Below are 25,407 nucleotides of genomic sequence, written 5' to 3'. Positions count from 1 at the left end.
TTAGTACCCTAGTGGTTTTCCAAAGTATCATGCTAATAAGTTTCTTTCCAGCGGCATATAGGATTGGGTATCTCATCTTCTCAATATTAAGCATCATTGTTGGGGGTGGGGGGGATCTTTATTGCTTTACAGGTAAATATTTTATTACTTCATTTCCTATTTCATTGACTTCTAGTGTAATTCAAGCTTTTAAATTTATTTTTTGTGATTGTATTTTTATCTTAATTGTCTCTATAATTGGTTCTTTATATAGTTATATAGAAGCAGGAATAACTTGAACAAATGTTAATAGAAATAACTTGGACAACTTTGTTTACCTATCTATTAATTAGCTTATTCATTAATATCTATTAAGTCACTTTAACTTATTTATGCTACCTTGCTATATGCTTTAATAGTATGGTAAAACAATTGTTTTGGAACTGGGAAATATCCCATATTTAAAATTTTGCAGGCTAACTTCAGTGAAGATATTTTGTAATTATTTATGCTCATTGTGAATAGTTAGAAGACTTGAGGTTTCTCAAAGTCTCACTGCATTATATAAACATAAATTTGTCATGACTCAAACAGATTACTTGATGGCAAATAAGAATCAAGATATTGTGATTTAAATATCATCAACCTTAGCAATTTTTAAAAGTGTTTCGGACATCTGAGATTAAGAATAGAAATGTATGAATCATTTACTGATGGAAAAATTCCTAAAAAAGAAGGATTCTTCAATGGATTCCTGATGGTGCAGTAGTAGGCTAAGTGGTGTGCTGGTAACCTGAGACTAGCAGTTCAAATTCATCAGTCGCTCCTTGGCAGAACAGTGAGGTCTGTCTGTTCTTACAAAGATTAAAACCTCAGAAATCCTAGGCAGCAGTTCTACTGTGCCCTACAGGGTCACTGTGAGTAATAATGCAAGACAGTAGTTTATTAATTCTTCAAGTGTGTTAGCCTCTACAGTATACTTGATTTAAAGGAGATTTATTAAAGTTCATTATTGTGTGAAATGTTGTATTTTACATCTAAATGTATCTGTGTAATTTATTTGGATAAAAACCATTTTATCATATCAATCACAAAGAAAAGACATTTAACAATGTCCAACACCCATTCCTGATAAAAACACTCAGGAAAGTAGGAATAGAAGAGAAATTTCTCAACACATTAAAGGCCATATATGCAAAACTAATGGCCAAATTCCCACACAATGGGTGGAAAATTGAAAGCATTCCTCTTGAAAACAGGAACCAGATAAGGATGCCCCTCATCACCACTTTTTTTTAATCGTTTTATTAGGGGCTCATACAACTCTTTATCACAATCCATACATACATCAATTGTGTAAAGCACATTTGTACATTCATTGCCCTCATCATTCTCAAAACATTTGCTCTCCTCTTAAGCCCCTGACATCAGGTCCTCCTTTTTTCCCCTCCCTCCCCGCTCCCCACTCCCTCATGAACCCTTGATAATTTATAAACTATTATTTTGTCATATCTTGCCCTGTCCAACGTCTCCCTTTACCCGCTTTTCTGTTGTCCATCCCTCAGGGAGGAGATCACATATAAATCCTTGTAACCAGTTCCCCCTTTCCAACCCACCCTCCTTCTACCCTCCCAGTATCGCCACTCACACTACTGGTCCTGAAGGGATCATCCTGCCTGGATTCCCTGTGTTTCCAGTTCCTATCTGTACCAGTGTACAGCCTCTGGTCTAGCCAGACTTGCAAGGTAGAGTTTGGATCATGATAGTGGGGGTAGGAGTGGGGGAAGAAGCATTTAGGAACCAGAGGAAAGTTGTATTTTTCATTGTTGCTGTATTTAAAGAAACAAATCATTTAAACATTTTACTGTTTCTTATAAATTTCAACCCTTTGGATTTCTTCATACATTTCTACTGTTTATAGTCTAAACTGCTGAACTGGAACTTAAGAAGATGCCGTTTTTAGTTCTTGTATCAAATAAATAAATTGATGTTATAAGTAATATAGGCTTACCGAGGATCAGCTTTACCTCTAGAGCCGGTTAGTTCTACTTAGTTACATGCTCGGAGGCAATGTTGTCTTAGAAATGCCACTGATGTTGAGCACACAGACTTTTCTTTTTCTCTGTTTTACTTGACCGTGGAGTCCTCTCGCTTTTTTTGCAACAGGTTCAGGCTGTCCATGCTTTCTAGGTGTGGTTGGCAAATTTTGAAGAAATTGGGAAGGGTAAAAGATAGAGAAGTGTGTTGAAAACTTAAATTAACAATGAGCAACTAAACATTTTTTTTCTAGGTGTATTTGCCCATGGTAGCTGCAACTTTGAATAGATTACTTATCTGCCGTTGAAGTGGTCTCAATGAAAAAATACCTACATAAAGTTCCTATCACTGCTTGGGTGGTGCAGAAATAAGAATACTGCATGGAGAGCTTAGCAGGAATATATATTAACCATTATTATTCAAAAGTACCGGCATATTGTAAAAGAGTCTCATTGCCATTAGGTCAGTTCTGTCTCTTGGTGGCCTTGGAGAGAGTAGAACTGCCTCTGTGGGTTTCTTAGGCTGCAAATCTTTATGGGAGCAGAAAGCCTCATCTTTCTCCCTCAGAGCTGCTGGTTAGATCGTGTTAAGTACTGCCATAGGAATGTTAATAATTTGATTTTTTTCCCATCAGAATGCAAATTTTATAAAATAATTCATTCTTCAGGTCACTGGTAACCCTGAAATGATTGGATCGGAAGTTATTTCAGAATTCCTGATTAATAGTGAAGAATCTAAAGTGGTAATTGTTTTCTTTTTATATCATTCTTCTGTCATACCTTTCTATGCCTTTCTAAAGATAAACAGAAAGATATTAGCTTTATAGCTCTTGTTTTCTTACAAGTGAAAGCTTGGAAGACTAGGTAAGGAGGAAATTGCTCTATAACTAGGAGAGTACTGTGTGCAACAGGCTTGTAATGCTCCTTGATTGTTCATTTCACAAGAAACCTGGGCCTGGTGTGATAATATTACTTTATTTTTAGTTGCCCAGAGTATTTGGATTATTACTCATATAATTGTTGAAGACCCTGGGCCTGTAGTTGGAACTTTAAGATTTTTCTTTGAAGAAAGTACACTTAAATATGATAAATTAATTACTGGTTTTAATTTTTAGATCATGAGTTTGTGTTTTGCAATATTACAGAATTGATATATTGCAGTATTATGATATTTATGAAAACTGGTAATAAGAGTGACTTAAATATCTCCACAGGCAAGAATAAAGCTCTTTCCCCATCACATAGGGGAGCTGCATATTCTTGGAGTTGTTTATAATCTTGGCACCATCCAGGGCTCCATGACGGTAGATGGCATTGGAGCCTCTCTGGGATATCATGCAGGTAAAGCTATGGCACTGCTAAACGATTATAATACTCATACTTTAAATCACTCCATGGAACAAAATAAGGTGAAATATTTTCTTTCCTTGTTATAAAGTAATATTTTATATTTTCAGTGGATGCTTACACCGCAAGTTCACTTCCCTTTTAACAATTTTATACCAAATCATCATTTAAACTATTACAGTTGTAATTTTTGGTTGATAAACACTATCCAAGTATCCTTTAAAAATAAAATAAGTCATTTTAAAATCCAAATTTATTGCATATTGTAAGTAAATTAACTGGGTATGTGAACTGTTTGAAGCTGATATCCTTTCCCATTTCTTATATAACTGGGATCTTAACCTGATTCTACAGTGTTATAGTGCTATCGATAAATTATAGCTATTCTTTAAGGTAATAAATATATCCTTTATATTATAATTTACATGTTAGCTTATGGCTTTAATGGGAGGAGGCCCTGACTTCATGCTAACGTAAATCTCGTAAGGCATGTTTGCATGTAGTACATTATTATGTAAAAAACTGCTAGATTCTGAATCAAATAAGTGCAAGGAAAATATCTAGTCTGGGAGCTTCACAGTGGTACTTACTGAGTACATGATAGTCTCTGAAGAATTCTGCAGTAAAGATAGTTGTATACCCAAGGTATTTTTTATGTGTACATTATGTGTGTTATAAAATTAGAGCCTTTGGGAATAATAGGTGAATACTAAATAGAGTGTAATTTTGAGAAAGCTATGTAATAGATTTAATTTTCTTCTTACACTCTATTGAGAAGATATCATTATGTATAATCCAGAAATAATACTGGAAGTTAACTTCTCATTGGACATAAGAATGGTTTTCTCTCAGATCACCTTTTTGGGTTAATAGGCATTATGGGTAAATAAAGGTTTCAAAGGACTTTATACTAAATGATGTGTTTTTCGGCAAAGCAAATAAGTCCTCACAAAATGAGAAATTAATCTGCTTGCATAGGTATAGCTATACCCGTTCATAACAACAATAGGTATTATTTTATATGGAAATGAAATATAATCACTCTTGAGTAATTCTTGCTAATCAAGAAGTATAGTCTATTTTTGCTTTATTAAAGTACTTAATCTGAAACTTTCAGAATTTACTGTATTTAAGACAAGTGGGTTTTGTTAACATAATAAATTACTTCAGGGCATTGATTCCCCCCCCCTCACATTTCAGGGAAACATTCCTTGAGTATGTCAGTACGAGGGAGACAGGATTTAGAAATTCAAGGTCCTCGACTTAACAACACAAAAGAAGAGAAAACATCTATTAAATATGGTCCTGATCGACGTTTAGATCCTATAATCACTGAAGAAATGCCACTCCTGGAGGTATTTCACTTTATAATCTTTCATGTGCTAAATAATTTATCTCTAGTCAGATAATTCATTGAGCATATTAATTTTAGACTTTGAGGATTGATATCACATTGAACTGTATTTTAAAATTGTTAAATTGGAATTAAATAAAATAAAGGTGGGGGCAGGCATGTAAATTAAGTCATAGCCAGGTTATAAAATAATAACCCTCAAAATATGAATGGAAATAAGGAAAACACTTGTAAAAGGACACTTTTGTAATTATAAAAATCAGTGGTCTTTTTTTACTTTTAATTTACAAAAATATAAAGAAATGCTTTTGAAAACGTCACACTATAGGAGTGTGGAGTAAGAAGCAATATTTCCCTTCTCACTTTTCATAATAAATCCAGCCCAACTTTTATACCACATGGCAGAATTGAATTTGACAGCAGTGAGGGGTTTTTTGAAGTTTAGTATCGAAAGGTCAAAATCTGCTCGCTACGTAAGCAAATAGCAAACGTATTAAGCAGTTTTAGAACTAAGGTAAGCAAATAGGAAACGTATTAAGCAGTTTTAGAACTAAGGATTTCGGAATAGTTCTTGGAAACTCCAGTATTATCGAACAAGTCTCAAAGAAGGTACTATCATTTAGCAGCAAATGACTCAGCCTTTGGACAGCTCACTTTTGCTCTGCTCTTTGTCTTACAACGGTCAGCGTCTGTGACACTTTATTAGAACTCTCAGGTTTCTGAAGAAAACTCTCGGCCAACCTTGAATCGGGGCTCTCACAGCCAGACCTAGGGCTGGAGCAGGTGGTAGAAATGTGAACACTTCTGGAGACCCCCCCCCCCCTTTGCCTCCTCAGATTTCCCTGATAGGACTTGTCAGCTTAGCAACCTATCTTCAAAAAGTACCAAATTAATTGTAATTTTTTGTACCTTTCATTGGACACTGTATGAGGTGGCCTCACAAAGTTCATGGAAAAATTCCATTATCTTTCAATTCCATTTTCCCATAAACTTTTTTAAGCTCCCTCATATAAGTATACAATGTAATATGGTCCGGAAAAGTATATATTTTCAGTAATAGTAATAAATGAAATCTTAAGATATGTTAACATATTTCATTCGTGGACTTGCTTTTTGCCTTTTACAATGTAACCTGGACCTATTTTCATTCAGTAATAGTTCTTGCTATTGTAGCTGCAGGGATATTCCTTTCTTTGGGTATGTGGTTATGCCTTTTAAAGAGCCTTGGTGGTGCTGCAGTAGGTTTTGTGTTGGACTGCTAACTGCCAAGTCAGCAGTATGCGTTCACCAGCCATTCTGTAGGAGAAAGATGAGACTTTCTATTGCTGTGAAGATTTACAGCCTTGGAAACCCATGGGGCTGTTCTACTCTGACTGATAGGCCACAAACCAAAATATACTTGATGGCAGTGGGTTTCTTGTTTTGTTTTTGGTAATGTATTTTAACTATTTATAGTGATCAGTGTGGCTCTAATTTTTCATCTGTAGTATACATTGTACATATATTTGGTCCATGTACTAGTGTAGAGTAGAATCTAGAAATTGCCAGATCAAAGTGTATTCAAATTTTCAGTTTTGCAATCTCTTTTGCATCCTCTTTCTTAAAATGAAGTTAATTATCACATGCCCAGAGAAGTAGCAGAGAACTCATTAAATACTTAAAAGCCTTTAAAGAAAGCCTATTGTCTTAAAAGTGTTGTTCATCAGAAGTTCAGAATGTTTAACAGACAATATAATAATATTTTTTCCCTCCAATGCAGGTGTTCTTTATACATTTTCCTACAGGGCTCCTCTGTGGAGAAATTCGGAAAGCATATGTAGAATTTGTCAATGTCAGCAAATGCCCTCTTACTGGATTGAAGGTTGTTTCTAAACGTCCAGAGTTCTTTACTTTTGGTGGTAACACTGCTGTTCTAACACCACTAAGTCCCTCAGCTTCTGAAAACTGTAGTGCCTACAAGACCGTTGTGACAGATTCTACCTCTGTATGTACAGCACTCATATCAACTGCCTCTTCTGTCGACTTCGGCATTGGCATAGGAAGCCAACCAGAAGTGATTCCTGTTCCTCTTCCTGACTCTGTTCTTCTACCCGGAGCTTCAGTCCAGCTACCCATGTGGTTACGAGGGCCAGATGAAGAAGGCGTCCATGAAATTAACTTTTTATTTTACTATGAAAGTGTTAACAAGCAGCCCAAAATACGGTGAGTGTTTTTGTCTGGTTTTACTTCTGTGTTTAATAGATGAGTCCATATTCCAAGAAGTATTTTGTGTAAAGAGATTCGTTAACAAGGAGTAGTAGTGACACAAGTGTTAAGTAATCAGTTGCTACCTAGAAGGTCTGTGGCTTGAATGCACTTGCTGCTTTGCCTGAGAACGATGTGCAGCCTGCTTCTGTAAAGCTTTATAACCCTGGAAGCCCTGTGGGGCAGTTCTGCCTAGTGTGGATTCTTTGAGTTTGGATCAACTCGGTGAGTTTTATGTGCCAAAAGTTATCACATAATAATGAAATTTTAAAATACCATTATTAAAACTTATGCCATTTATATATGAAAAAATCTATCTCCTAGTTATTTTAAAATTTCTATATTAATAAAATAATTAAAATATTTGCAAGGCTTATTGTGAGATTAGGATGAAGATGTATTTGTGAATATAGGTGATTTTTAGGTTCTCGGTAAATGTTAATTCTCCTTAAGAAGATGATGAAAGTACCCTGCCAAAGGCAATCAGGCAAAGCTCTGTGGAATGAAGCAGTTATGAAGTAAGCCTCCAGTGAAAGTAAAGATTTTGGAATTTGGGTATCAGGAGAAGGGCATTCCAAAGATAATTAATGTATGTGAATGAAGGTTTGCACATTAAAAAGTATAAGTTGAACATAGTTTGGCTGCAGTACAAATGTATTATTAAAATGAAGGCTAATAAATCTCAAGTAGGTGAAGGTTTACAGAGCAGCTTGTAAGTTTTACATTCAACAATGCATACAATTTTGTCTGAACTCAGTTTAAATTTTCCTTTGAAAATTCTCTTGTCTACAGCTGATCTGGGCACAAGAATGTTGACACCCATTGAACAGACAATTATTTCAATTTGATTTTTCCTCTTCATGTATCATTGCTTATCCCACTTCCTCCCCTGTGTATCCTGTTTCCATTCCTCTTTCTTACCTAACCCTTTGACCTTTGTCTCTTTTATTGTAAATAGTTGATTTTTCCAACACATAGGTGAGTTCAGCTCCAGAACTGTGGCGTGTCTTGGCCTGTGCTCTGCCTCACCAATACTCCTGGTTTCGAGGCTTTGGAGTTGTTCCTTGTTTTTTTCCCACACTACCCAGAATCATCTAAGGGGACTCCTTTCTGGGCAATTGGTATGGTCGTTAGGCACTATCAAGTTCTGGCCTGTGGAAGCTGATGTCTGTCTGTTACTCCCTTGGGTTAATTAGCTCCATGTGTTTTTTGATTTTTATCACCTTCTTTCCTTTGGATAATGACACCTTAAATTAAGGTGACCAGACGTCCCACTTTTGGCGGGACAGTCCCGATTTTTAACAATTTTTCCCATGTCCTGCGGCATTTTTAAAAAGTCCCGATTTTTGGAAAGAATGCACGACAAGCTAGGGTATACGGTTTTTGGCTGCCATGTGGCTATTTCGCCAGGATATGACTTTTATCAACTTTACCAATGTTAAAATCTGGTCACCGTACCTTAAATGTTTACTCAAGATCGTTAAGGCTCCACTTTTTACTCCCCAAAGCCAGGTGTAGAACATTATCTTTGGGAACTATGTATGCCAAATAACCTAGATGGCCCCCAGACTATGATCCTGATTGGGGAATAAATCTTGATAGGGAAAGCTGTATTGTTCCCCTTTGGTACCATATTTGGATTGTACTTGGTAAGATACGGCAAGAAAAGTTTCCATGTGTTTATATAAGGGGCTTCAAAATTTTGTCAAAAATGGAACTGAACGATAAAACAAAGTATAAACTTTATTTCTCATCATTGGCTCCATCAAGGTTAAAATACCTTATAAGCAATGATGTAAAGTACGGAGAGCTCTGAGAATTTAAGCATGGCAATGTCGGGTTATTTTGCATTATTAACTGAAGAAAAATGGTTGCCCTTTAAGAATTGTTAAGATTAGGAAATAAAAAGTAATCACAAGGAGCTCAATCAAGACTAAGTTTCCCATAGAAACTTGCAACATAGCCCTGGTTTGATCAGAGGGATGCGCAGGAGCACTATTATAATGGAGAAGGACTCTGAATTTTCTCTGTCATTTTTCTCTGCTTTGACTTTTTCAAAACACTCTTGTACTAAACAAGTGTTACCATTCTTTGGCCTACCAGGAAGTCAACAAGCAAATGCCCTGCATATCACCAAAACCTTTTGCTGTTACTTTTGCTTTGACCCCCATTGTTTTGGCTGTGCAGTGTCTTCAGGTTCCGATTGCTTTCATCTCTGGCCACTGTTCTTAAAAGAACTGCTTCAGGATCTTGATGCACTTGCTTACAATTCCCATCCAAAGATCTGCCCTTGTCAACAACTTATCTAGGTACAACAGTTTTAAAAGGCACCCAGAAAACAGGTCATTAGCTCAACTTTGATTTTTCAGCCACAGTCGTGTAAGTCGAACGAATTAGTTCTCTTCAGTCAAGGTTGATTATTTCCTCATAAATTGATGTGGATGGTCTGCTGCTGTGAGCTTTAGCTGCAACATTGAATGTTAACATGGGTAATATGTTTTAAGATATCCATCTGTAAACTGTTGGGGTTTTTTCATTGTTCTCATAAGCTTTTCATAAAGCATCAGTGATTTCACCATTTTTTAAAAAATCATTTTATTGGGGGCTCATACAGTTCCTATCAAAATCCAAACATACATCCATTGTGTTAATAAGCACATAAGTACATTTGTTGCCATCATCATTCTCAAAACATTTGCCTTCTACTTGAGCCCTTAACATTGGCTGCTCATTTTCCTCCCTCCCTCCTCACTCCCCCCCTCCCTCATGAACCCTTCATAATTCATAAATTATTATTTTGTCATATGTTACACTGTTTTGATGACTCCCCCTGCCCTTTCTCTGCTGTCCATCCCCCGAGGAGGCTATACATAGATTCTTGTAGTCGGTTCCCCCTTTCTACCCCACATTCCCTCCACCCTCCATGCATCGCCACTCTCACCGCTGGTCCTGGATTTCCTGTTTCCAGTTGCTATCTGTACCAATGTACATCGTCTGGACTAGCCAGATTTGTAAGGTAGAATTGGGATCATGATAGTGGGGGGGGGGGGTGGGAGCATTTAAAGAACTAGAGGAAAGTTATATGTTTCATCGTTGCTACCCTGCACCCTGACTGGCTCATCTCCTCCTCACAACCCTTCAGTAAGGGGGTATCCAGTTGCCCACCAATGGGCTTTGAGTCTTCATTCTGCACTCACCCACATTTACAATGATAAGATTTTTTGTTCTTTGATGCTTGATACCTGATCCCTTTGACAGCTCATGGTCACACAGGCTGGTGTGCTTCTTCCATGTGGGCTTTGTTGCTTCTGAGCTAGATGGCCGCTTGTTTATCTTCAAGCCTTTAAAACCCGAGACACTATATCTTTTGATAGCCGGGCACCATCAGCTTTCTTCACCACATTTGCTTATGCACACGTTTGTTTGCAGTGATCATATCGGGAAGGTGGGCATCCACTGATACGATTTTTAGTTCTTTGATGTCTGATAACTGGTCCCTTCTACACCTCGTCCTGGTCAGACAGGCTGGTGTGCTTCTTCCATATGGGCTTTGATGCTTCTCAGCTAGATGGCCACTTGTTTATCTTCAAGCCTTTAACACCCAAGACACTATATCTTTTGATAGCCGGGCACCATCAGCTTTCTTCACCACATTTGCTTATACACACGTTTGTCTCCAGTGATTGTATCAGGAAGGTGGGCACCCACTGATATGATTTTTAGTTCTTTTATGTCGAATAACTGGTCCTTTCTACACCTCATGGTCAGACAGGCTGGTGTGCTTTTTCCATGTGAGCTTTGATGCTTCTCAGCTAGATGGCTGCTTGTTTATATCTTCATGCCTTTAAGACCGCAGACGCTATGTCTTTTGATAGCCGGGTACCATCAGCTTTGTTCACCACATTTGCTTATGCACACATTTTTCTTCAGCAATCGTGTCGGGAAGGTGTGCATCCTGGAATGTCAATTTAATAGAACAGCATGTTCTTCCATTGAGTAAGTGCTTGAGTGTTGGCCCAATGTCCATCTGTTGCCTTAATACTAAACCTATAAATATATGCACATAGATCTGTTTCCCCACAGTCCTATATAAATATATTTACATATGTACATTTCCAGTCTTTATACCTCTATAAATATCGTTTGTCGCCTAGTTCTTTCCTCTGTTTCCTTTTACTTTCCTCTTGTCTGTCCCACTATCATGCTCAGCCTTCATTTGTGTTTCAGTAATTTCTCTCAGTTACATTGCCCTTGCTGAATCCCTACCAGGCCTCTCGCACCCTCCTTGCCACTGATTTTGGGTCACTTGTTGCTCCATTGTCCCTGTGTTGGTCAGCACCACCTCCTTACCCCCGCCTCCTCCACTCCTGTGTCTCCCCGGGACCGTTGGTCCCGTTGTTTTCTCCTCCAGACTATTCATCCAGTCTATCTTATCTAGATAGACCTGTAGAGATAATAATATGCACTACAAATCAAGCCATAGCAAGGTAGGCGATGAATGAGAACATAGCGATGACAACAAAAAAGAAAACCAATTAACCATAGAAGAATAAATTAATTAAAAGAAAAAATGTTTGAAAAGAAAGAAAATCTGTAAATAGAGCAAGGTCTGATTTTTGATCTCTAGGCGTGTCCTTCAGTCAGGTCTGATGGGGTACTATGCTCTGGCCCCAGAGTTGTCCTGTGTACTCCCTCAGGGGCTCCCTGCTCTGCTCCCAGAGTTGCTATGCCACACGCTTTTAGTGGTTTGCCTTGGTGTCACAGGGTCAGTCTGGGCCAGTCCCGACTCTGAGTCTCTAGTGTTGTCCCCCGTAGGGCCATGTATCAGCGAGGGACATCATGTCTCATAGTAGGATCAGCCAAATGGTCCACTCTGTGCATTGGCTGTTCAGAGCAAGGATATCGTCCCCCAGGCCTGGTGGGCCAGGATGTGCTCCACTCTCTCTTCCTCCCCCTTTATTTGCTCCCATTTGCTCTGATGATCAGACATGCCCCTCTCCCCTAGCTGCAGCTTCAGTGCTGTCCTTTCAAGTAAATTCTTCTCGGGGGAGGGGCAGTTGTCCATGTAGCTGGTATGGGGGCGATTTCACCATTCTTTTTTTTTTTATTTCACCATTCTTATAATAGGATCAGCATTTAAAATCTTTATTTGGAATTGGGGACTATGACCTAGGGTGGTGTAGTTCTCTGGTTAAATTTGCGTTTTTTTTCCCTTCTTCAGTCATAGAATATTAAGACACACGGCGGTTATTTGTACCAGCCGATCTTTGAATGTACGAGCCACGGTCTGCAGAAGTAATTCTCTTGAAGATGAAGAAGGGAGTGGAGGCAATCTGCTAGTCTTTGTAGATGTCGAAAATGTCAACACTGTAAGTTAGTTTGAAATTGATTTTTGTTTCTAATTATACTTGAAATGTTTTTTTTTTTAAAAGAATTTTTCCATCTACAAGGCAGTTAATTAGGACTTTAGGAATGTTAATTTAGAATAGGGTAAGGGAATGTATCTTTAAGAGCAAAAGATTGATTTAGTTCTATACTCAGTCAAAAGACTTCTTACTCATTTTGTAAAGTTCTTTGCACTTAGCTTTATAAATTTATAAGGTTACTCTCGTAGGATATTTAGGGCTAATATGCTGGAATTTCATGCTTCTTTTCGAAAACATTTTTTAATAAGAATAAGAAGATTTTAATAATTTCAAATTAGCTCTGCTATGAAAACATTTTTTTTAGGGAGAGGGAGTTTGGCTTTTGTCTTAATGGGAATATGATGTAAAGATCAGAAGTAATAAAAATTTTGGTTAAAAGTTGGGGACGAATATTTTTTTATATGTAATATTAGCAATATCAGTATAATAGGTCCTAATAACTGGGAAGAATGTTTTTTCTAGTATTATAAAAGTTACTGACAGTGCATTATAGTTTAACATAGTTCTTAGATAAAATGTTGCCCTCTGTTTTATAAATGTTTATGAATTGTATGTCAGTAAAGCTGTTAAATTTTTAAAAACTTTTTTATAAAAAATGTGTAGAGTAATATCTGTATTGTGTTGTATTAAAAATGAAACAGATTTTGAAACTGAAAGGCCGCCAATTATTCTAAACAAAGATGAGAAAATAAGGGGTCAGGGAAGCTAGAGCACTGGAAATTGAAGAAGCAAGACAAAGAATGCTGATCACATTGTGAAAACTGATGTCAATGAATTATTTATATAGATATTGTCAGATAGGAAACTTAATTTGCTGTGTAAACTTTCATTGAAAGAAAGCACAGAAAAATATATTTTCAATGTTTCAAAAGAGACTCTCTGAAATATAGTAAGTATAAATTTCATCTTACTGATTAATATCATTGATAATATCTGAATATAGCTCTCATTGGAATATTCTAATTTAGTGGTCTTAAATCTAGAGTGATTCTTGTATTCTTTGACAGAGTGAAGCAGGTGTTAAGGAATTCCATATTGTACAGGTGTCAAGTAGTAGCAAACACTGGAAATTGCAGAAATCTGTGAATCCCTCAGAAAACAAAGGTTTGTTTTTTTTCCCCATTGTAATAAATTTTGATATTTTTGCTACTTGGGTTTTTCAGAAAGTACTAGAATATCATAAGATTATTGGTATGTTTACTATAATTAACATTTTTAAAGCATTAAATTACTGCTACATTAGTTTATGTGACTAAATCAAACTACCTATCTTAATTCATCCTTTCCTGTTTTATTTCTCTCTTTCTTCACACCTCCTCTACCGGCATTTTCTTCTTCATTTTTTAAAACTGTAAAATTAGTCCCTGAGTACATGTTCCCAGTAAAAAAATTAAACAGGACATATAGAATATGGAGGTTTCTTTATATTTCCTACTGTTGCTAAGGCACAATCTGATAACTGGTTTCCTTTGTGTATTCTCCTATGTCCTTATATGACCTTCAAGCAACCAGCTATTGTGATTGAGTGGTTCTATAATGCTTCATTGACTCTGTCTTTCAATTCTCATAAACTAAGATAAACACAATTATGACTCAATCTACAAATAGGAGTCTGAAGTTAGGTTAAATAAATACTTGCTCACAGTTTCACAGCTTTTAATTAAAGGAGTCGAGATTCAAACATGATTCCAGATTATCTGCACCTGTGTACATGAAATTTCATATACAAATATACATTCTCACACACGTCCTGCTACAGATAGAAGCTGGTACTCTTCAGGTGTGCTTTTCCTCTCGTGTAGTACTATGATCATTGGTAAGGAGCCCTGGTGGTATAGTAGTTAATGCATTAGACTGCTAATCACAAGGTCAGCAGTTCTAAACCACCAGCTGTTCTGAGGGAGAAAGATGGACGGGACTTTCTACTCCTGTGAAGAGTTACAGTCTCGGAAAGCCATAGAAGCAGTTCTTCCCTATTCTACAGAGACTTTGTGAGTCAGTATCAACATGATAGCACTGAGTTTTATTTTATTTTGGTGATCATTGTTTATACATCCTTGTACATCTGTGCACCTATGCAAATATTTCTGCAGGAAGAATATACTTGGATTTGGTGAAGAAATATGCACACTTTAAACTTGTGATACATATTGACATTTTTCACTCTGTCAGTAATATATGAGTAGTGCTCGCAAGAGTGGGGTGAAACTGGTAAACATGCTATTTGTTATTTGTGGGAAATATTTGTGTGATGTGTTTCAAAAGATGTGAAAATGTTAAACCCTTAACTTCACATTAATCCTTAATTTTGGAATCTATACAAAGGAATTCAAACTATGGGAAAATCATATAATCAGAGAAGGTTACTGCAAGATTATATTTAATAGGGAAAAGTTAAGTGTAGTCTTAATGTAAATTATATGCCAACTCAGATTATTTTGAAGTAATTAAAATATATTAGCATTTAAAAGTACTTTGGAACCTCTGCTAGTGCAGAAGTGTACCAGAGCAAGATATATACATTTAACAATAGCAATATAAATTTTACGTATGAAAAAGATAGTGAAAGGGCAGGTGCATTGTGGGCTCCTCCTATCCCGAGATCTGGCCTCCAAGACTTTCTGTATATCTGTGATGCCATAGACACACATATGAACTTGTGTTTGGAGAAAACAAGATGTTATGTTTAAGAGCTAGATTCACTTTAGTGATATGAAAGCCAAGATTGTTTTTCATTAGCATTATTTATGATGGCCTCAAAATCTGAATAATGAATTTGCTTTTACTCTGCCATAAGTTGAAAAAGATCTTAGAGATGTTTTTTTCTTTCTAGATGCTAAACTTGCAAGTAGGGAGAAAGGAAAGTTTTGCTTCAAGGCAATAAGATGTAAGGAAAAAGAAGGTAAATTCATTTTACTTTCACACTCTCTTAAGTGGCCTTTTTATATTTTATTCGAATGATGTGATTAGTTTCTTTCCTTCTGTTTTTCAGCTGCTACACAACCCTCCGAAAAATACACCTTTGCAGATATCATCTTTGGAAATGAGCAGGTATTCAAGGAAGCACACAATGTTTGGGTTCAAAAGTCACGGTTCTGGATTGTCATAAGCATTTGGACAATGCTGTTGCTTCATTGATCCATGTACTCCTTGGAGAAGGAACATCTGGACATTGTGAAGTAGAACAAAAATAATTTTATTGTTGGGGCTCACCACAACATGAGGAACTGTATTAAAGGGTCGCGGCATTAGGAAGGTTGAGAACCACTGCTCCAAAACAACCCAAAATGCTATCCAAACTATTCTATTTTAGTCAACTATTTAAATCAACTTTGTTAGGAGAATATTTTATATGACATGAAATACATACAGTCCTTCAGATTAACAAAGAAATAGGATCATGTGGAGCAAGCTGTTTATTAGAGAAAGTGTTTACTGTGGTCCCTGATAATCTGGATTCTGTGGCATTTCATAGGCTCTGAGACCTAATTAATAATCTAGATACATAGACTTGTGGTTTTAAGTACATTGTTGTGTAGTGCTGCTTCACCTTAATTATATGTAAGAATCATCTAGAACAGTAGTTTTTAAACTTTAAAATAGTGTGTTTGAATCCTCCAGGAGTCTGTAACCTCTGACTCAGTAGGACGGGTACTGAATTGCTAGAAACTCTTAAGTGGTATTGAGGTTATGTGTTTGCACACATTGTTTTGAGTATCAGGGACCTAGAAGACTTAGTAAAAATGCAGGCTCTGCTCTACCACCTCTGAAGCTGTGATTTCCTGTATCTGGGGTGGAGCCTGGAATAAGCATTTTCAACCAGCCCTGGAGATAATTTGATGAGGTGATCCAGGTACCTGCTCTGAGAAACTCTGAACTGAGGATGTGAAATTGCAAATAATTTTGTGCTGTTGCTGGCATTAGTTCTCTGTGCTCCTCTTGGTAATTCCAAGCATTGCTCTACTTTTGTACTTCTTGTACCATTTGTCTTCATCTGACTCACTTAAGGTAAATGTCTTTTGTGTAAGCAGGTAGTTAGAAATATCTTCAAGTAACAAAAGCAATAACTCCAAAGCACGTATGGCTTCCTGAGTGGGTGAATTAGTGTTCAGCCTTTTTTTTTTTTTTTTAAAGGGTTACAAGGAAGGGACGGGCCAGTCTGGGTGCAGTATAACACTTACAAAACATACAACATTCCTCTAGTTCTGTAATGCTTCCTCCCCCCACTATCATGATCCCAATTCTGCCTTACAAATCTCGCTAAACCAGAGCATGTACACTGGTACAGATAAGAGCTCGCAACACAGGGAATCCAGGACAGATAAACCCCTCAGAACCAATAATGAGAGTAGTGATACCAGAAGGGGAAGGTGTGGGGACAAGGGGGTGCTGATCATAACAGTCGATATATAACCCACTCCCGGAGGGACAAACAACAGAAAAATGGATGAAGAAGGGAGACAGTGGTTGGTGTAAAACATGAAAAAAATAATAAATTTATAAATTATTAAGGGTTCATGAGGAAGGGGCTAGAAATGAGTTGATACCAAGGGCTCAAGTAAAAAGAAAATGTTTTGAGAATGATGAGGGCAACCTATGTACAAATGTGCTTGACACAAGGGATGGATGGATGGCTTGTGATAGGAGTTATAAGAGCCCCCAATAAAATGATTTAAAAAAAATAAAATAAGTTTCAATAAACTAGTTGACATCATTTCTTTTTTAAATTTTAGAATCCCTAAATCAAAAGAAGCACACTTAAATGATATTAAAGGTGTAATTTATTATATTTGTTGCCATATAATTTTTTATAAGAACAATGAAAAGCCACAAAGACATTTCCCTTGTTGATGAATTTAGTTCAGTCAATGTAATTTACCAGGCATTAGATTAATGAGGAGCCTAGTGGTGTAGGTATACTTTGGGTCGCTAACCACACGGTCAACATTCAAAACCACAGCTGCTCCTCGGGAGTAAGACATGACTTTCTGCTCCCCTAAAGAGTGGCAGTCTCAGAAACCCACAGGGACTGTTTTGTCTTGTGTTCAGCTACGGGGGTGTTATGAGTCGGAATAGATGGAATGGCAGTTTTTGAGATTAATGAGAAGATGATAGGGCCGTTGGTTCACTAATAAAAGTTTGTTCTAATACTAAGTAGTGGGGAGATGTTTCCTTATGAATGCTTAATAATTAACTGTAAAGTTAATGTGCATCTAATCTAGCCTGCAGTGCAAGAAAGCCATAAGTATAGAGAATTTAATTAGAGAAATTTTGAATCCACATAAATTTTTTTTCTCATGCCTTTTTCCCTCAAATATCATTAATGATAATTACTATTTGAGTTTTATTTCATTGGATGTTGTCTTGTGTTACAAGTATTTAAATGAGAAATACCTGTGTTACCTTCGTTTTTAAAAAGTTGTTTAATAATTATTTTTATTTAGAGAATATTCATCCTCTCTAGATACTTGGAATGTATCAAAGCTAGTATCATGGGAGTATAGTTTACTTACTTTGAGGTGACAGGGTGATGTGCACAAATATTTTTTCAGGTGGTTGATTCTTAAAACGGTTCCTTGTATAAAATCCACATTGAAAATGCTGTCAACAAATTACTGAATAAGGCATTTTGGGTATACAAAAGGAACAAGTGTAAGTTTTGGCAGGGTATATTTAACTGAAACTAAATTATCAATAACTCGGGCATAATTTTTGACAGATCATATATTTTTTTAATTTAAAACATTTATACATATATTATTTACTTTAACAGATAATAAGCTCAGCAAGCCCATGTGCAGACTTCTTTTATCGAAGTTTATCATCTGAATTGAAAAAACCACAAGCCCAGCTTTCTATGCATTCAGAAAAACAGTCCCTAGAGGATGCAATGAGATTGATTCAAAAGTGCAGTGAGGTGGATTTGAATATTGTCATATTATGGAAGGTACGTATTAAAGTATTTCAGAAAGCTTCAAGTCTAGAGTCTTAAATCTTAGGCTGAGAACAAATGAAAGCTGCTGTTCCTAATTGTTTCTGCTTGAATAGTTCAGTTTCAGTGTTAAAAGTTAACTTGTAACTCTTTTTAGTGATTTTATAATGACTTTCTTCAGGGGAGATGAGAGCCAAAGGGAAATAAAATTCAAATTAAGTGACTCTTCCATGAATTGCTGTTAATTCAATGTTTTATGACACTATTATACACATTGTAAGCATCATGGAAAGATACTATTATCAAACTTCTTAGAGTCATTTTCAAATGTTACAGAAGGAAAATTAGCACCCCAAACCCTGTGTACATCTTAATCAGACTCTAATATTTGTTCATTTGTTTGCTATTTTAATTTCATCTATTTTTACTTCCTTAGTTTTACTTTGCCTTATTATTAGCTGCCTTACTCAAAACAAAACTAGCCATTATTTTATCTCTCAAGTGCTTTTATATGTGCTTTCAGCAGATGAGACCTTTTTCATTTAATATAACCCCACATCATCATTTCACTGAACAAAATTAATTTATAATTCCTTCCTTGTTTTTTAATTATTGATTAGTGTTCATTATTTCCAGATTATTTCAAATTATAATTTTACTTAAAAAGAAAAATCAGGTCCACATAAGATTTGCAGCTGGCATTTGATTGATACTTCTTTAATTTCTCTGAACCTACCATAGTTCTCCCGACTCTTGTCCATTTCTTTTTTTAATGAAAAAACCAGATCCATCATTTGTCCTAAAGAATTCCCTACATTTTTCATTTGTTTGATTGTATCCTTCTGATATTAGTTTACATATTTCTTCAGCTGCAGTACTTGTAGTTAGATCAAGATTGACTAGACTGGTGCTCAGTTTTTGCCGGTCCTGTCTTAGGGAGAACAAGGTGTCTGGTGACCCCATCGTAGTGATCCTAGGTTAGTGAAGTCGGGTGATGACAACCATACCCCTCTCAGTATAATAGTCCCTATTCTTCACCTAATGATTTTGGAAGCCAGTTTTGATCATTGTCTAGATTTACTATTGACTTAAGATTTGCAAAATGATTATGTAATTCTGAATTGCTTCTGTATTTCTAAGCTATGGTTACCCTGAAATATGAGGGGACTTCAAAAAGTTCTTGGGAAAATGGAATGTTACTGGAATTTTTCCATGAACCTTCTGAAAGCCCTTCAAGTGATTATTTAAGATACAGTGTAAGTACTCAGTTTCTTTTCCTTTATCAGTTTCTAGAACAATAACTTGGTACCTTAGCAAAGGTGATCATTGAGGTATCTTTGTGCTTCATTATGAACTCGTAGATTTTTGTATATTTGATATTTCAGGTCATTACAATCATCATGTAATGCTGACATTATATAGTATTTGGCCAGTGAGAACCCTGTAGCCTTTTGGTAGGACCCACTTGTCGGTAGGTTCTTTGAACAGAGTTTGAACCAACCATTTCACTAAAGGGAATCCTGGTTCCATTTAGTGGGATGGACACTTGGAGGTTTAGAATATTTATATTGGTCTGTCCTTGGCTTTCATGCTTTTTTTAAAAGGACAGAGCTAGATTGTAAGTTAGTAAGCATATTTCCTGAATGACTTATAATTTAAGCTTATTTCCAAATTACATAGAGAATATAGGACTTTTACGTAATATTTTTACCTTTTATATATATAGCTTACATAGAAATTCTCGTTCCTATTAATTTTCACATGGTTTCTTCCTTGCATTATGCTGTAGAGCAGGTGTAGAGTGAACTTGTAAAATAAAATACATTTAGAGATCCAGCTTTTCTTACTGCCCCTTCCTTCCTTTTTCTCTCTCCGATAAGTAAACATTTGTATCATTCACTCAGTTGAGAAATTAGTAGGTTTTTTTTTAGTGAGGGCTCTAGGTAATGCAAAATTATCTATTAGCTAAAGGAAACTTGAAAGATTGTTTAAATTGTGGAGTAAGATTTACAACAAAGTTAGGTCTTTTGAATCAAATATGATTCAGGAGGGAACCAAGAGCTTGGATAAACATGTTTTTCAAAACAAATAAAGATTTGGAAAATTACGTAACTTGTAATAAATCTTAAGAATAAAGATTGACCTGAAATTTTAAGCTTTTATATTTGTAGGATGTGACAAACAGTATGTCAGACTATAGTTTCTGTAGGACAGATGCAGTTCAGGAGGGAGAAGAGTTGTCTGCTGGAACAGGTTAAATTGAAATAAAACCAGCTCACTAAGTTTGTGGGGGAAATACCATTGTAAAGCATACTAAAGTTTCCAAGGGTATGGCATTTTTACTTAGAGGATTTATGGTGGGACTCAATGATTCAATTCTATTCTATGATTAAACCTTGGAGCATTTCTGAAGCAAAAATGTAAAAATAAAGAGCCTTTGGCCTGTGTTTTGTCAGTCCAATGGACAAAAAAACATTGTTATGGCCTAGTTCTTTTGAACTAGTTTTGTTAAGAGCTCTAGGGAACATTGGGAAAAAAAATTCAAGAGACCTCTGTCAGGTATCCAGACCAGCTGTATAATTTGTGGAGGCAAAACAGATATTTAATTTTTGATTTAGTGACTAAGTAAAAGTAGAGAGACTTTGACATAGTAGTGAGCGTTGGTATTGGTAGATATTGGCCATACATATTTTGCTTTCTATTGAATATTGGATTGCCTACTTTTGAGGTACCACCAGCAGGATGGATAATATTTTATGCTTTGCATTTTACAGGCATATGTTGTGGAAGACAGTAAACAACTTATTTTAGAAGGTCAACATCATGTTGTTCTTCGTGCTATAGGAACAGAAGCCTTTTCGTATATTCAGAAGCAGGTAAGAGCTTAGTTGATCACTTATTTCTGTGTGGGTTTTTTGTTTGTTTTTTGTGTCTTTGTGTTTTGGTTGGGGTCTGGTTTATGTACATATTGGGAATTTGGAAGTAGAAGACAGATTAATATTGAGAATGAACGTAAATTGATACTAAAATGACTTCATACCTTCATAAGTGTTCCAGGTGCATTTATGATCCTGAGATTTCCTAAGGTTTATTCTACGTAGAACTTAGAATTCATAGCTATATAAAGAATTGATTTACTTCAGAACGAGGGAAGCAAATTCTCTCATATTCTTTCTTATAATAGGATCACATAGACATTAAGTCACTCTTCATTTCCCATAAGAACTTAGCTATTGTCAACTATTTACCTACTTAAAAAAAAGTTTTCTTGATACATAATTCATATTGCATTCAATTCAATGGTTTGAATATATTTAAAAGATTTGTACAATCAGTTTGTTGTTAAATCATTCTGTAGGAATGGGTTACTTTCAGGTAAGTTGCAGACATCTTACCTCTTTATTCTTAAGGTACTGAGTATTTCCTTGGCACAAAGATGGTCTCTTACATTATCAAAATAATTATTATTCAGTTTAGGAATTATTGATTAAGTATTGCTGACATATGGTCAACCTACTCTTAGTGCCATGGAAGGTCTCAGTAATACTCTTTTAACTGTCCAGCCAGAACTCTCTTGGCACAGTGGGTTACGTGTTAGGGTGCCAACAGCAAGATAGCAGTACAGGCCCACCAGCCACTACTTGAGAGAAAGATGAGGCTCTCAATGCCCATAAAGTGTAATAGTCATAGAAACCCACTGGGACAGTTCTTCCCTGCTCTGTAAGGGTCACGATGAGTTGGAATTGACTTGATGGCAGTGAGTTTTGAGATGTTTGTTTGTTTTCTTGGCTGGTGGCAGCACATGTCTCTTTAGCCTCCTTTAATCTGGCCTCCTTCAATCTAGGGCAGCGGTTCTCAACTTGCGGGTCACAACCCCTTTGGAGGTTGAACGACCCTTTCACAGGGGTCCCTGTAGCAAAATTACAGTTATGACGTAGCAATGAAAATAGTTTTATGGTTGAGGGGGGTCACCATAACATGAACTGTATTAAAGTGTTGCAAGCATTAGGAAGGTTGAGAACCACTGATCTAGGAATTTCTTTGTCATTTATGATATTGACAGTTTTGAAGAGCATGGGCATATTACTTTGTAGGGTAATACTCTTGCAGTTTGTCTTGTGGTTTCCTCTTTATGAATTGAAGTTACTCATTTTTGTAGAAATTGGATATAAGTGCTGTTATATATTCAGTATTATATGAGAAGGCATGTGATACTAATTTGTCTTACTATTAGTCATGGATCATTTGATGAAGATTTGTTCTTTCATAATAAGTTAATTGTGGAAGTCTAATTTAGGGCTAGGTAAATATTTGGTTTCTTATTTAAACTACATCCACACATTTAGTGTTCATTGATGAGTTTATAACACCAATTTTTATTTTGATGATTAGTTACATAATGATCATTTTTCATTAGGCTTAATAAAGACAACAAATTTAACTCCAAATCTATTGTTTATTTTTTAATCGTCATTTCTTTCTCTTTGCTTGCCTAAAAATTTCTGGACTTTATATCTATCTTTCAAGAAGTTGGGTAAAAACTTGAGATGACTAGAGAGCATTTAGAAAATTAAATACAGTGATATTTATAAAATTCATAAAATTATAAATAAAAATATTTATAAAATAGACTGTGCATCTATTTTATATAGTATGTATAACATTGCGTTTTAATCTTTATCACTTTTGAAGCATTTGCATTCTCTTGATATGATTAATGGAACTTGGGAAATAATAGGCTGTTTCAGCTTCTACCAGTAATGAACATGGAGCCCAAAGACTTTCCAGGTTCATAGTCTCATGCAAATTACTCAGATTACTATTGACTTGTAAAACTGTGGTAATACTAATTTTCACACTTCATTTCTCTTGTACATTTGTGAAATCACTGTTTTAATTGTCCAGAATTATAAAAATACTTTTTGTTACTCTTAATCTAGGCCACAGAGGAAGACTTAGAAATATTTTCTGATTAAATTTGCTTTTAAGTTTTTGGTGTCTATTCCTATGTTTTCCTATGACAGGTGATATATAGAAATTTATTCAGGATTATTTAGAAGATCCAAACAAGACCTTGTTTTTGGAGCTTATTGGAATGTTTAAACAGTAATAAATTTTTAACTTTTTAACTTTTCTCTTATTGATGCATAAGAGAAATACAGGGGAAAAAGGCATATAGCTCATTGAATTTTTACAAATTGATCCACACTCTAGTATATCTAGCACTAAGAAATAGAACAATACCCATCCATCAGAAGTTCTGCTCCTGTGCACTTGTAATGAGAAGTGTGACCCCATAGTATCAAGTTGTAGCTCTGACTTAGGACATTTTATAAATAAGATAAAGAACAGCTTTAAAAAAGTTTAGATACCTGGAAACCATGCAGTTTGTATTCTGCGTTTGTCTGGTTTCTTTCTTTCAGCCTTCATGCTTGTAAAATTGATTGCTTTCGCTTGTATCTCTGTACTTGTAGCTCATTCATTTGCAGGCAAACGTTAAACTTAAAACTTAACTGCGGTTCTCCAGTGAAAGGGAGCAGGGCTCCTGGGAAAAATGGTTGATTTTAGGGTTCAGGCAGGGAAAATGCAAGATGAACTGAAAGATCTTGAGGTGCCAGAAAGTAGGGACGTGCCCTAAACCAGATACTGCGTATGTATGTGTTTTTATATATTATGAAGTCATTTTTGTTCTCTTTTTGATCATCATAAATCTCTGCAAGCAAGGCAGGTTGAATTATTTCTGTTTTACAAATGAGGCACCATGGAATAAGTAGAGGTATGTTATTTCATGATTGTTTTTATTTAATAAAGTGTCTGAAGGAAAATGGTGTTCTGTTGAGTCAAATGTTTTTAATGAAGGAGAGGGAGAAAGGGGAACAGAGGACTAGGTCTACATATGGCCTCCTCCCTGGGGGACGGACAGCGGAGTAGTGGGTGAGGGAGACGTTGCATGGGGTAAGATATGATAAAATAATAATAATTTATAAATTATCAAGGGTTCAGAGGAAGGGGGAGCGGGGAGGGAGGGGGGGAAATGAGAAGCTGACATCAAGGGCTCAAGTGGAAAGCGAGTGTTGTGAGAATGATGAAGTCAACATATATACTAATGTGCTGGACACAAATGATGTATGTAAGGATTGTGATGAGTTGTATGAGCCCCTAATACAATGATTTTTAAAAAAATGTTTTTAGTGAATGAATTTTTATACTACATTCATCTTCTGCAGAGTCTTTTATTTGTTGAGGTTAAATTTATCAGCTTTATTAACTAATTTACTATAATTTCTTAGGATAGTGTCTAGTATATAATAAATATAATATAATTATAAATAAGTATATAATAAGAGTGAATAAAGAATATATACCAAATTTGATTTTTTAAGTAATCAAAACTGTTTCAATCAGACATGAATTGCTCAGTAATATGAGTAATTGGCATACAGATGTACATAATATAATTTGCATATAAATGTACATAATAAACTTTAAGATTGTTTATTCCAACATTGCATATCTATAATCAGGATATATTTTCATTTTTATTTTGCCTCATAAAGGGGAAATATAAGGAAGGCTATATGCAAAATTACTTTGTCAATAGGACAACAAAATTACTTCCTTTAGCAAATATTGTGTTCACAGAAGTTATATTTGTTTATAATTCCTAGACATATTTTGCACTTATTACATGTTAAGTAAACTGTAAGCTTATATTTAACTTGTAAATTTTAACATCCCCCTCCAAAAAAAATGGTGGTTAGGCCAGTTGACTAGAGAAACAAATTTATAGACACTCATGTATAAGAAAGGTCCAGATCAAGTCCATAAGTCTGATACTAACCCATATGCCAGTGCTAGTCTGTAAATTCCTCTTCAGACTCACAAAACACATGGAATGGCGCCGAATGCAGGAAAATCACAGGCAGTGGGTGGAAAGTCTTGTGGATCCAGTGGCAGTGGAAACATCTCAGCGCTGTCAGAGGTCTCCATGTAGCTCCTTCAACTCCAGGGCTGTAGCATAACTCCATGTGGCTTGTCAACAGGAATGTCTTGCAGGGAGTGTGTGTGTGTGTGTGTGTGTGTGTGTGT

General features: G+C 35.9%; 1 protein-coding gene across 6 annotated transcripts in view; it reads left to right on the top strand.

Annotated features, from left to right (window-relative positions):
- Positions 1–25,407, top strand: part of TRAPPC8 (trafficking protein particle complex subunit 8) — a 104,467-nt gene that overhangs the window by 70,405 nt on the left and 8,655 nt on the right. For all 6 annotated transcript variants that reach the window (XM_004702933.2, XM_045296125.1, XM_045296126.1 and 3 more), the window contains 10 exons: positions 2,684–2,758; positions 3,230–3,356; positions 4,563–4,717; positions 6,476–6,918; positions 12,182–12,329; positions 13,394–13,490; positions 15,220–15,288; positions 15,379–15,437; positions 18,160–18,333; positions 21,093–21,194. In XM_004702933.2, the coding sequence (XP_004702990.1) occupies positions 2,684–2,758; positions 3,230–3,356; positions 4,563–4,717; positions 6,476–6,918; positions 12,182–12,329; positions 13,394–13,490; positions 15,220–15,288; positions 15,379–15,437; positions 18,160–18,333; positions 21,093–21,194 (1,449 nt within the window). The remainder of the gene's footprint in view (positions 1–2,683; positions 2,759–3,229; positions 3,357–4,562; positions 4,718–6,475; positions 6,919–12,181; positions 12,330–13,393; positions 13,491–15,219; positions 15,289–15,378; positions 15,438–18,159; positions 18,334–21,092; positions 21,195–25,407) is intronic.

The sequence above is a fragment of the Echinops telfairi genome, unplaced genomic scaffold (genome assembly GCF_000313985.2).
Source record: "Echinops telfairi isolate 266 unplaced genomic scaffold, ASM31398v2 ScPeMD7_7400;HRSCAF=8409, whole genome shotgun sequence".
Lineage (NCBI taxonomy): Eukaryota > Metazoa > Chordata > Mammalia > Afrosoricida > Tenrecidae > Echinops > Echinops telfairi.
The sequence above is the reverse complement of the archived record's forward strand: the minus strand, read 5'-3'. Positions and strand labels throughout refer to the sequence as shown.